General features: G+C 39.2%; 1 protein-coding gene across 3 annotated transcripts in view; it reads right to left on the reverse strand.

Annotated features, from left to right (window-relative positions):
• The window catches only part of SFMBT2 (Scm like with four mbt domains 2), a 287,202-nt gene that overhangs the window by 146,962 nt on the left and 126,046 nt on the right, over positions 1-14,194 (reverse strand). For all 3 annotated transcript variants that reach the window (XM_040343342.1, XM_040343341.1, XM_040343343.1), the window contains exons 3-4: positions 4,322-4,416; positions 689-929 (exon numbers count right to left, since the gene is read on the reverse strand). In XM_040343342.1, the coding sequence (XP_040199276.1) occupies positions 689-929; positions 4,322-4,416 (336 nt within the window). The remainder of the gene's footprint in view (positions 1-688; positions 930-4,321; positions 4,417-14,194) is intronic.

A 14,194-nucleotide genomic window follows, 5' to 3' on the forward strand; every position in this document is an offset into this window, starting at 1 on the left:
CAGAGATGATTTTTGCTTAGCAAAACCCACTAAGCACAAAAGGTGCAAGCAAAAGGAACAGTCTGAAAGCACTACCTAAAACAGCTATAATGCATTGCAGAAGCTTGTTGCGACCTTAAGTAAGCTTTAATTTATAGATACCCTATATTATGAAAAAAAAAAACATCTTATTGCTATAAAATTTGCCTCAATATTCCTGCATACCAAAGTATTTTGGAAGAGCAAATAATAAGACAACCAGAAATTTAAATACATGACTAACGAGACCTGCTTGTGACTTTAGCTCTACATCTCAGGCTGCAAAAACATACATTTCTTAGCTTTCGCAGGTCATAACAGTACTATCAAACAGGGGAATTTATCCCCTCTAAACCACAGCAAGGTATTAGTCATCTGAACCATTCTTGTGATATAGTTATAGTTATGACTAAGGGTGCAGTCCAATCTAGTAACATTCTGTTAGCATTTTGGAAATATCACCAGCTAGCAAAATCACCCCAATATTGGCCATAGACAGAACAGTGTGCTATCAGTCTATCTATATAAAAGGGTCGGGTTCCATTTTAAGAGATTACCATTTTTGAAAAAAAACGTATGTTTCAAATTACTGGTAACAAGCAATATTTGACTGTGTGATGAGCACAGACAAAACACAGTACAGAAAATGAATATCAGTGGTTGGTCTTACCATCTGGAGGCATCAAGACTTTGTTATTTTGTGTACACCAACCAACAGGGTGTAGGTCTGCAGTCATGACATCACACCAGAAGTCTGCCCTGCGATCTTCTCCATAGCCACAATACCTCAGCAGAAGTAACTGTCCACATGTTGTAATGATAGTTGCAACCCAGTAAGTATCTGGATTATTCTTATTGGCCACTTCCAGTTTCATTCCTGGTTGGAAGCTGCTCTGAAGACTAATTTCCACCTATTAAACATAAAGAAGGAACAACAAATTGGAAACAATTTTCAATTAAATTCATTACTTAGCTGGCAGAAAATGGTATAACCATATTAATATTAAACCATAAACCCAGGTAAATATGATAAAACAAATCATACAGTTTTGTATCCAATACAAAAATCACAATTTTTTTAAATTTTTAAATACCTGATTATTTATCTTTTTTACAATGTTCTGTAAGGTAGCAATGGGAGACTGGGAAAGAAATGGACAGCACTGGAAGTCAATCAGAACTCTATTGCTTTGCACAGTGTCTGAATAGCTCACAGAATAGGAAGCGCCAAAAAGGGGGCAAAAATACCAGGATAGGGGAAAATGTTTTATTGGTATACATGAAATTTATTGGGCAAGCTTGGTGAAGGCTTGTAACATCCCAACCTGGGGTTTCAAAATGTACCAGGTAGGCGGATTTCTGCCTAATCTTCTGATGACATGACTCAGCACCCAGTTCCGGGAGGCGGCCGAGGCCGCTCCGATCTGGAAGGAGTGCCTGGAAAACAGGTTGGGGTTGAGGCCTAGATTAGACAGGAGGATTCGAACATGTCTGATGAACTGGCTAGCTGTTAGTGGGCTGGAAGGAAAAGGCAACAATGGACTGGAGCTAGACTGGCTTGGCAGGTGTGATAACAACTGGTCCAGAACCGCTACACCATTCGTTGTGGGTCTGGAAGAATTTGATGTTGACCCCGGTACCAGACTATTGAGTCTTGGACACTGCCATATATAGGACAAAATGGTCTTGAAGGCGGGCCAAATTGCACCTGCGTAGCACCTGGCAACCGGGGCCACTGTAGGTGAATTCACTGGGCCGTAGGAAGTCATAGAAGGCCAGGTAGATGACCAGGCTGGGCAGCAAACCAAAAAGGGACCATGACAGGATGACTGACATATCCCAGAATGTGGAACTTGATTTGGGCAAGCGTTTGCTACTGGCTGATGTCTCTGGATGTCACGCAGCAAGGCTTTGACCGCATGGGTCGCAAACAACAAGGGTGTCCCAGGGGCTTGTAGGGAGAGGAAATGCTGTATGCCAGCTAGGTACAGTCTGATAGTGTTGTATGACAGGCTCAGATGAGTGTGGCAGTAAGACACAAAGACCAAGACGTGCTTGATGTGACCTGTGCCTGTCCCGGGGCATGTGTCTAGGAATTTGCCATTCCAGTCGGTGCGGTAGGCCTTCAGCGCGTTGGGGACAGTGACCTGTTTATGATCAGTGTAGCGTTGTGAAGGTGGTCTCCTAGCCCAATGTTAGCTGTAACCAAGGTTAGAAAAAAAAGGTCCGGTCGTCTCCGGGTCTCTGTTAGAAATTCAAAGGAAAATTGAGATGGGACAGTGCATCTGCTGCAAGATTGCACTTGCTAGGTATGTAAGTACAGTGCACATTGAAACTGTAGTGAAGGGATATCTGCATCAGCCTGTGTAGGAAGGACATGATGGCCGGGAATTAGGACCTGACTTTGTTGACAATCCCAGCCGTGGCTAAGTTGTCAGTGGAGAAAACCAGAGTCTGTCCCGTCCAGGTGTGTCCCCAGACCTGAGCTGCCACAAAGATAGTGTAAAGCCTAAACAATGGAGATGTCTGGCTGAACCCAGGCACCAGGAGAATTTCCTGCGGGCGTGGACCTGCAAACCAATGGGTACCAAGAATGGCAGTGAAGCCTGTGGAAGCTTCTGCATCAGTTACTATATGAGGTGAGGAGGCTGAAGCTGCTGGGATGAACATGGATATGCCATTCCAGTTCTCAAGGAAGTTTTCCCATATTGCTAGATCTGCAGCAGCTGACTGGTCTAGCCAGATGGTTTGATCGGTGTCCTGTGCATGGGAAAGGAAGACCAGGAGGCGAGAAATTAAGGAATGCCCCTGAGGGACAATCCTCATAGCAAAGTTCAGCATGCCTAACAGGGACTGCAGCTGTCTCTTGGTGCATCTTTGTGAGGTGGTGGTGAAGGAGTGAATGACCTCCCTAAACCAGGACGGCTCGTCAGGGGGTAGGTTTTGTAGAAGCACGTCCAACCTAAGGCAGGATGAAACAACCTGAACACGAATGACCTAAGGGAGAAACGACAGACAAGAAAACGTGAGTGGCTGAATTGTGTGCCACAGGAGACAATGAGTGGTCGGATTGTGTGCCACTGGAGACGTGCTTGCAACAATTGCAAGAAAGTAGCTTCATCAGGGAGGCGAAAAAAAGGACAAATCGTGCCGACTCAGGCCAGAGTTATGAAGCTGGAGTATCGTATGTGTTTGTGAGAATGTGCGACCGTATGAATGGTCTGAGTAACGAATGGTCTGAGGTTTCTTGTGGCAAGAGTCTCATGAGAGAGGCTGAGCTGCAGGAAAGTTGTGATGTGTATGACAACTGGAATCGAAACACTATGTCTGCCACCCTCTCCTCCAAAACCAAACACATACCAGCCCCCGAGGCTAATCGAAGGCAGACAAAATCCCACAGTAGGTCTTACTCAGAATGTCCCAGAAGCTGTCTCTCATCCAGATTCCACAAATAGTTTCTCAGTGAGGGAGATAAAGGATCCTTCTCCAGACCAGGACTCAGGACAGTGTCCTCCAGCAAAAATCTATTTTAAATATTCTCCAGGCCCTCAGCCCAGCACCTCCTGATCTATAGAGTGCAACTCTTTCTCACGCTCTAACTGTCTACTAGAGGCAGCATTCGCAGAAGAACTGAAACCTTCCCTGAAGAGGAAAGAACATTCTGGAAAGACTTCCCAAACATTTATCAACTTCCCAGCCACCTTCTGGACACATCCTTCCAGGGATTGGCTGAAGCATGATAAATATTCATACTGGACATTTGACTCCCCCTGCCCTATATTCTGGAGGCTTCTCCCAGAAGCAAGTGTGAGAAATCATACACCTAACTAGGAAACCCTGACCTGACAAAAGCAATGGGTTACTGCTCCATCGACTGCAGCAAAGCCAAAAACTAAATTTAGCCCAAGAACCTAACTAGAGGAGGGCCCTATCTCAACTATATTTATATATACAGTATAACTTAGCCTCATAGATCCATAGCAATAGCAAATTACCCAATATTTAATTTAAAGAAATTGAGAAAGCAGAAAGAATAGCATTTTTCATTTGAAATAAGGTGCTGACATTTAAAATGCTAAACAGAGTTGTTAGTTTGAAAGCACAATGAGCTAAAGTCGGAAACATTAGAAAATGTAATTGTATCAAGTAACATAAAAGACTAACCAATAATTCTTAGTAAACTAACTTGCTTTGATCTTTGATTTGCTTTGTGATAGCAATTTCCAGGTATTAGAAGATTTTTTTTCTATGGTAGCATATAGTTTAGTGTTTAAACACCAAAAAAAAAGAACAGAGTACATACATGTTTGAAAGAAGTGTGTGGTGCAGAACTTGATGCTGTTTCCTCTAGATACTCATCCCAGTTAAAATCTGTATCTTCAACACTAGAGCCATCATCTGCAAAAGAATAACACAAAAGAACCATTAATATGTATATCCTACATTATAAATGTGTATAATCAGAGTGCTGCAGGGTCAAGCAATGGGTTTACTTTGTTAATATATCCACTGGAAGCAAATACCTATTGTTCCCTGACTCCGAGTGACGAGACATACCAAGTACTTATGGGTATAGGGGAGTATGTGACTCATGCATATTCCTCCCATGTGAAAGTACTGGTGCTTGATGAGTGGCCATTGTCAAATGGGGGTGGAGGAGAGTCTTCAGCCCTATGTAAGCTCCAAGACCCGAGGTTCACAGTGGCTGTAAGGAGTAGCATGAACGGGAAGCATGTGTAATTGATAAAAAAAAATAATAATGAACAAATTCTTTAGCCTTGTTAAGCCCATATGAAAGGCACAAGTTCTTTAAAGTACTTTTTTGTCAGTTTCTTTGAAGCTTAAAGTGTTACTAAACCCACAACAGTAACATGAAGTGTGTGTATATGCAGTAAAGAATGCTTGTTATACTCTCTGTGGAACCTAAGGAGTTAATCCTCTGTATTGTGTAAAAAGACTGTTTGATCCTGTATGCACAGATCCTCCTCTTCTTCCACTGACTCCGGACAAAACAAGTTACTGGAGTCAGGCTGCACATGCCCAGTTTGGTGTGTATTGCTAAAGAGTTTTTTTTTCTGGGAGAGTGCATGTGATCATCACAGGGTCAATCAGCACTGTCCAGACAGAGGGTCAGGGGTCCTCTTCCTACAAGTTTTAACCAGGCACTGATAGAGAAAAGGTATTTAGCAGTTTATAATTACTAAAATGATTGCATTTCCATGTTCTGTGTACAAGGGGAGACAAGATATAGTAAATGTAGGGTCCTGGGTTCAGTAAAATTTTAATGGCCATACCATATTTAGTAGTGTCAATAGGTTAGTTAAATTTACTCTAACTCTATGAACTGACATTGGAGTCTGAGAACAAGGAACGCACATAGTTGAACATAAGCAGTTCTTTGATACAATGTTATTTAAGAGTAAATTTAACTAACCTATTGACACTACTAAATATGGTATGGCCATTTAAAATGTAAGAATTTAAGAATGTTATGGCAGGTGTCATTGTGCATGATGACTAAAAAAGTTGTACTGTGACCACAAAGTAGGTGGACAAAAAAATAAATAATAAATAATCATTGAAGTGGCTTATACAAAAGAGGTGTATCACACACATTAACATATGTGGATAAGAGCACATGGAAGATAGTTTCATTCATAAAGATGAGTGATTATTACCAATACAAGACTCTATTCATGAACCTTACTATCACTGGCACCCAATGCTCATGTCATGCATGTCTGATCTTGCCCCAAGGGTGATAAGGCCACTGGCGTCCATGTTCTTTGTTGCGGGGAGCTGCTGCTCTGTATTGACACAAGGAGGGCAGCCTTAAGCAAGGTGTGCTATTCCTCCTCAGCCCTGATACAGCAGTAGTAGGGACAAGGTGAACTAAAGAGAGTAGAGGGACAGCAGAGTGATCGACTGGCCACTGTGTTTCAGTGTGTGTGAATGAGTATGTTTTCAGAATGTCCCATAGGGGATTCTGCTGTACTAACAAAAAGGGGGTGTTAAAATTAAAGGGAGTGCTGTGCATTTTGTACATCACACATTTTTTAACCGTAGACCCTATATGTTACATAATCCTGGTGCCTGGTCAATGGCATTGTTAAAATATGGCCATATAGCCATTATAGGTCAATAAAGTTACCAACACTCCAACCTCTTTGCTAGCTGCAGCTGTGGAGTGGGAAATTCCATGGTCGCAGCAGATTGGACTGGCAGCCTACTATCATGTGCAGGTTCAGGCAAAACTCAGTTCAGCCCAAATCTTAGCTCATCCTTAGTATTAACACCCCTCGAAATTTTCCACATTTTGTCATGTTACAACCAAACATTTAAATGTATTTTATTGGGATTTTATGTGATAGACCAACACAAAGTGAAGTGGAAGGAAAATTATAAATGGTTTTCAATTCAGACCCCAATACTTTGTAGAACCACCTTTTGCTGCAATTACAGCTGTAAGTCTTTTTGGGGATGTCTCTACCAGCTTTGCACATCTAGAGAGTGACATTTTTGACCATTCTTCTTTGCAAAATAGCCCAAGCTCTGTCAGATTGGATGGAGAGCATCTGTGAACAACAATTTTCAAGTCTTGCCACAGATTCTCAATTGGATTTAGGTCTGGACTTTAAATGGGCCATTTTAACACATGAATATGCTTTGTTGCTCTGGCTGTATGATTAGGGTCGTTTACCTGCTGGAAGGTGAACCTCTGTCCCAGTCTCAAGTCTTTTGCAGACTCTAACAGGTTTCTTCTAAGATTGCCCTGTATTTGGTTCCATCCAACTTCCCATCAACTCTGACCAGCTTCCCTGTCCCTGCTGAAGAAAACCATCCCCACAACATGATGCTGCCACCACCACGTTTCACAATGGGGATGGTGTGTTCAGGGTTATGTGCAGTGTTCGTTATCCGTCACACATAGCGTTTTGCTTTTAGGTAAAAATGTAAAATTCTCATCTGACCAGAGCACCTTCTTCCGCATGTTGGCTTTCTTTCAACAATGGCTTTCTTCCTACACTTCCATAAAGGGCAGATTTGTGGAGTACATGACTAATAGATGTCCTGTGGACAGATTCTCCCACCTGAGCTGTGGATCTCTGCAGCTCCTCCAGAGTTACCATGGGCCTTTTGGCTGCTTCTCTAATTAATGCTGTTCTTGCCCGGCCTGTCAGTTTAGGTGAAGGGCCATATCTTGGTAGGTTTGCAGTTGTGCCATACTCTTTCCATTTTTGAATAATGAATTGAACAGTGCTCCGTGAGATGTTTAAAGCTTGGGATAATTTTTTATAACCTAACCCTGCTTTAAACTTCTCCACAGCTTTATCCCTGACCTGTCTGGTGTGTTCCTTGGCCTTTATGTACCTGTTTGTTCACTAAAGTTCTCGAAAAAAAAACTCTAAGGGCTTCACAGAACAGCTGTATTTATATTGAGATTAAATTACACACAGGTGGACTCTATTTACTAATTATATAACTTCTGAAGGCAGTTGGATCCCATAGATTTTAGTTAGGGGTATCAGAGTAAAGTTGGCTGAATACAAATGCACGCCACACTTTTCACATATTTTTTTTATTATTTAAAAAAAAAAACATTTTCCTTCCACTTCACAATTATGTGCCACTTTTTGTTGTTCTAGCACATAAAATCCCAATAAAATACATTTACATTTTTGGCTGTAACATGACAAAATGTGGAACATTTCAAAGTCATATAAATACTTTTTCAAGGAACTGTTACATATTTTACATGTTTTGTATATATGTGTTTGCAGATTATTCTTCTGTCTGTATTTCTGGCACTGCACTAGATAAGATAAGGTAGATAAGATTGCAGCCTATATATTAAGAGGTAAATTGTGCCGATTTTATTTTTATTTTTTACAGTAGAATATATAGTTTACTAGGGGCAAACTGGTAGACACAGATGGTAAGGGAGCGATGCAGAAGGTGAGATACATTGAGGTTGATTTACTAAAGGTGTGGAGAATCTTCACACACTAAATTGTGTAAATACTTACTTCAATTACCCAATCAAGTGAAAAGCCATTTCCTGTTTACCATTTTCATCAGCGTATAACTGAATAGTAAAAGTGAACAATTTATTGTGTGAAGAGTCACAACTAACTCTGTAACTCTGTAACATCAATCTAGACTTGGAAGTAATAATAATAATAATAATAATTATTATTATTATTATAACAATAATATGCCATATCGTTGGTCCTGAAATTAAATCCATTAACAGTTGGCTAGTACTAACAAGAATGAAATCATCTAATAATTATTGAATTCAGAACTGCAAACGTGTTTCATTTAAAATGCAATCATTCTGTCCATTTTTCCATGTGATAATAACATAATAGAATTTGTGGTAGTATGGCTGTATTTTACTGGAGTCAAGAAGAAGCAACTGAGAGATAATTGTTTTTACAAAGACTAATTCAAGTTCTTGTATAACTCCATTATGTTTCAATTATGCACCATAAATGAGATTTCAACAACACTTCTATTACTTTATCTATGTTTAATGATGAAGTGATAACCGCAGAACATTTCTACTCATAACTCATGCAGGCTCTGTCATTAATAGTACAATTGTGCAAATATTTGCATAACAATGTTAATGGTCTTAAGGCAGTGGTTTATACGCTAAAAAAATCTATATCAATTTGTAGTTTATGTTATTCCACTCTAATTATAATCTCTTGGCAGTTTGCTATTTGTAGACACTGACAGACACTGAAAAAAATATATTTACACAAACCATATTTGGGAACAATGAAAAATAGTGAGTATTAAATATTGGAATCTAAACAAGTCTATAAACGTCACAGAGCAGCCAGACACTAGAATGTGATCTGACCGCTAATAAAAAAATTCTCCAGATGTGCCCATTAACAGGCATGCTGATAAACATGTAAAGAAAACTAACAGCGTAAAACTAGATAGATAGATATAGATATGCATGTGTGTGTGTGTATATATATATATATATATATATATATATATATATATATATATATATATATATATAATGTGTGTTATAGATACAGTTAGGCCCATATATAACAATATATAACAGGGATATGCAATTAACGGACCTCCAGCTGTTGCAGAACTACAATTCCCATGAGGCATGAGACTTGTAGTTTTGCAACAGCTGGAGATCCGTTAATTTCTTATCCCTGATATATAATGTATTTTGACACAGGCACTATTTTAGTTTTTTTCAGGTATTTACCAAAACATATTTCAGCTATAGTTATATAATTGATATGATCTGAAAGTGCACACTCTCAGGTTTAATTTGAAGGTATGTATATAAAAATCAGAGATAGGGTTTAGGAATTACAGCTCTTAAGAATAGCCACCCCCCTTTCTTTTTTTTCAAGGGACCAAAAGTAATTGGACAATTGAATCGAAAGCTGTTTCATGGCCAGGTGTGGGCTACTCCTTCATTATTTCTTAATCATTTAAGCAGGTAAAAGGTCTGGAGTTGATTCTAAATGTGGTATTTGAATTTGAATTTTGAATCTATTGTTTGAACCTTCATCATGCGTTCAAGGGAGCTGTCCATGCAAGTGTAACAGGCCATTGTAAAGCTTCAAAAATTAAACAAATCCATCAGAGAGATAGCAGCAACATCAAGAGTGGCCAAATCAACCATTTGGTACATTCTGAGGAAAGAAAAACTCACTCGTGAGCTCGGCAACATAAAAAGGCCTGGACGTCCACGGCATTTTTATACACAGGGGGGCTTAAATGTAATTGTACAAATTAATATAGTCATAAATAAAATGTTAATTTTTAATAATTTGTTGATAATCCTTTACTTGTGATAACTGCCTGGAGTCTGGAACCCATGGACATTACCAGAACATGGAAATTCTATTATTTTAGTAAAACTGTCAAATACCTTTTATCATCAGCTGTGTATAACAGTTTGTGACTTCTATCAGTGTCCAGCCAAGCATTGGTTAAAGCAAGTAGGTGGAGTTTTCTGACTGTCCTATGAGACTGCAAGAACCCTGACCCTCTGTCTGGAGAGTGCTTATTGGTCCTGTGCTGATTACATGAATCCTCCAAGAAAAAAAAAACCTCTCTAGGAATACACACCAAACTGAGCGTGTGCAGCCTGACTCCATCGAATCTGTGTTATCAGGAAATTATTAAGGGACAGTGGAAGGAGAGGAGGATCAGAGCAGACAGGATCAAACAGCCTTTTTACACAATGTGTAGGATTAACCCCTTAGGTTCCACAGTGAGTATAACAAGCATGCTTTACTACATATACATACTGATTTTGCTGTTGTGGGTTTAGTAACACTTTAACTGTGTTCTGCGCCTGGACACTGCAGAGAATTTTTCAACACCAGGTTGCTCCCATAATTTAATGTTTATCCCACTACAACATTAATCTGAACATCGACAACCATATATAATTGTTGACACACTTTAAATTATGAAATGAACTATGTCAGTAGAAGCTAATTATAACAAGATTCCAGTACTGCTGTCCAAGTCAGAAGACTGCAAAAGACATAAGACTACAAAGCTTGGCACAGAATGAAAAATGTGCTGTGTTTTAATTGTGTCAATAAATTCAGCACTCTATCTAAAAATATTTCCTCAAGTTGATGAAAGTTTGCAAGGCTTGTCTGTAAGCTCAGCATGGATCTGCTGTGTAAGCAGTTTGAATCTATCTTAAGTTGGAAGCTGCCGACTTTCATTATCTTTAGCAGGCCATTCAGCTGATCCCCTAGGAATACATTTCAGAATGTACAATACAGAATAATCTGCACTCCCATGCTTCACTAGGTAATAGTTTAACCTGACAAATTAGATTGTAATCATTAAGTATGATGGCATTTATATTCCTATTGCTTCTTCTAATTATACTCAAACTGGACTTTTTTCAGGAAGGAATATGTTTAAGCTTTAAAATGGAAAGAATCGATCATCTATAAGTCTAATCACAAAGTCAGGAACGACCAGTTATACACATGGTAATCTAGAGAATAAAAGACAATTTTAAAATATCATAAAAATAGTTCAAGACTATATTGCAATTCAGTTACTGTGAAGTCAACCTGTAATGAGAGAAACATGGAAGCTGCCATAGCTGACCTCTCCTGAAAATTCAAGTTTGCTGGCTGTGATGTTCACTCTCTATTTTACTACTTTGACTCACTGTCTTGGAACAAGTGTGCAGATAAAGGTTCTACTCTGACTTTTGTTCTGGATTGCTGACCTAAAAGTGTCAGAGAATTATGATTTTTAAGAACAGTGTTATGCAAACTGTCCCTCTTGGAATAAATGTTTGAGTTCATAATAGAAACAATAAAATATACTAATACTAATAATCTCATGCAAGCTTACCTTTTAAGTATAGCCAAATACATTTTTGAAAACGAAAGAGTTTTTTTTCACTTACATGTATCCTACAGAATAATAGGTTTACAGGACTATTCAAGCCATACTATATCATACACACTACCTAAATGCTAACTGCAATATAACTAGTTGACACTAAAGCCCTGTACACACGATTGGATATCTGATGGAATCTAATCCGATGGATTTTTTTCATCGAATATCCAATGAAGCTGACTTTCATCAGCCTTGCCTACTCACCATCAGTCAAAAATCCGACCGTGCCCAAATGCGGTGACATAAAACACTACGACGTGCTGAGAAATTCAATGCTTCCGAGCATGCATCGACTTGATTCTGAGAATGCGTGGATTTTTGACCAATGGACTTCCACACAGACGATCGTTTTTTTCTATCGTTTTTTTATCCATAGGAAACATTTAAAACATGTTCTATTTTTTTTCACTGATGGAAAACAAACCGATGGGGCCCATCCACAATCGGTTAGTCCATCGATCTGTTTTCATCGGACAAACCGATCATGTGTACAGGGCTTAACAGCAATATTGGGTAGTACATAGCATTTGGCAAGACCAACCTTGAGCACAAGCTCTGTATTTATGGTCTATGGAGCATATAAAATGTAATGCTGTGCTGATTTGCAAACACTATTTTGACATATCGTACAAGCACCATAATGGCTTCAGAATGGGATGCTACATGTTTCACTGTCATTAAATGGTGGAACAGTTGGAGCATTTGCACCCAGGTAAAATAAGATATAAGAAATCTTCATAAAGTACTAGGAAATCTGAGAGTTAAGCCTAGTACCCACCACTAACGGCTGACTTCTGTTGGACTGGCAGCCATACACACGTGCCGAATTTTGGCCAGTTTTTCTTGAACCAGCCGGCGTTGCCCAAAATTCGACCCATGTGTGTTAGGCTTTACTCTCCCCAGCAGGTACAAAGACAGCAATAATAACCTGACTGATATTGTAACTTTTCTCAATCTATCCCAAACTAGAAGACAAAGTTGTTTATCTGTGCTTTTGCATCATCGTAATGGGGAAAACAATCACTGGTGGTGGCCCTAGAGAATCAGATTTGAGTAGGGCCAGATCACTGCATGACAATCTAATCAGGAGCCTAAAGCCTAGCACACACGGGCCGAATGATGGGCGACAACGGCCTGGTTCAATAAAAAAAGGTCAACATTTGGCCCGTGCGTACAGCCAGCTGTTTGTGTTGTATACTGGGCTTTGCATGCTGGAAAACCAGCAGCTGACTGCCTCCTGATCAACATTCTCAGCCAATAGCAATGACATTGCATTTTAGTACAGCGGCTCCGACCAGAGCTGTCAGTTTTTTTTGTGCAACCCAACCTACATTTTTTTGGGGGGGTTTTAATTATTGTTTATATATATATATAAATATATTTATTAGCATGCATTTTTACACATGGTCAACCTTAAAGTTGGCTTCTCTTCGCTCCCCTAGAGAGGAAGTCCTGTGCATGCTCAGGATCACTTTTATTGGAACTTATACAAGACAAAGGCTCTCCTTGCCTTCTTTTGACAAGGTTGGAGGAAGGGGTGAAAGTCACATGCTTCCCCATACTTAAAAGTACTCTCTGTTTTATACTCTACTTGCAAATGATTGCAGCAGCAGTGGTACGAATGGATAGCGAGTATAAGCAGCAACAAGAGGGGCAGTTAAAGGGGTTGTAAAGGTTTGTTTTTTATTTTCTAAATAGGTTCCTTTAAGCTAGTGCATTGTTGGTTCACTTACCTTTTCCTACGATTTCCCTTCTAAATGTTTTTTTTCTTTGTCTGAATTTCTCACTTCCTGTTTTCAGTAAGCTTGCCCCCATCATCCGAGCTATTCTGGCTGGGGGTTAGTCAGCCAGAACAGCTTACTGAGGAGGAACAGGAAGTGAAAAATTCAGACAAAGAAAAAAAACATTTAGAAGGGAAATCAAAGGAAAAGGTAAGTGAACCAACAATGCACTAGCTTAAAGGAACCTATTTAGAAAATAAAAAAACAAACCTTTACAACCCCTTTAAGGAAATGCTATCACCACAGCTAACAGTGTGATTTCAAAGGTCAATGTATGATTTTCTTTAAAAACATTTGAGAGAGATATCATCATTGTGCTGTTTCTCCTTCATTGTTCAATCACAGACTTTAAGGCAAGAGGGTGACCAAGCATAGAAAAGTCAGAACATCAACCTCGCCCTGCTGCCTGGCAAGCTTGTTTATGTCTCAGGACTCCATAGACAGAAAAATAAATACTTTGGTAGGTAAAACAAACCCATATATATGTACTTTAGCATTGTATTTAGCTGTTTTCCTGGCGTTAGGCTTTAATTGCAGTCAACTGTGTCAGCTATATAAACAGGGAATATGAATTCCCCTACTTATTAACACATTACAGCCCTATAATCATGCAAAGTATTAACATACGTCAATTATTTTTAAATCTATTTTCCTTACGCTAATTAGGTAAAAGAATCAGGTCAACTGAAAGATAATAAAAAGAAAGAAAATCTAGCAAGTAGACTCCCCAACCTAAATAGATGGAAATTCCCCTTTTGATTCCAATCCACTTCGCTTAGGTTTTTTGCTTTTTTAAAACGCATTTGTATTTGTTTAAAAAAAAATAGTATTAAACATTGATGTCTAGCAATAAAAACTCTTGACTTATCTCTTATCTGTCTTATTCCAACATGTTTTGTGAGCCCTTTCATGAATGACAATATGGTATACAGGGCTACATTTCTACACTGGAATGT

This window comes from Rana temporaria, chromosome 3 (genome assembly GCF_905171775.1).
Source record: "Rana temporaria chromosome 3, aRanTem1.1, whole genome shotgun sequence".
In the NCBI taxonomy this organism is placed as follows: domain Eukaryota; kingdom Metazoa; phylum Chordata; class Amphibia; order Anura; family Ranidae; genus Rana; species Rana temporaria.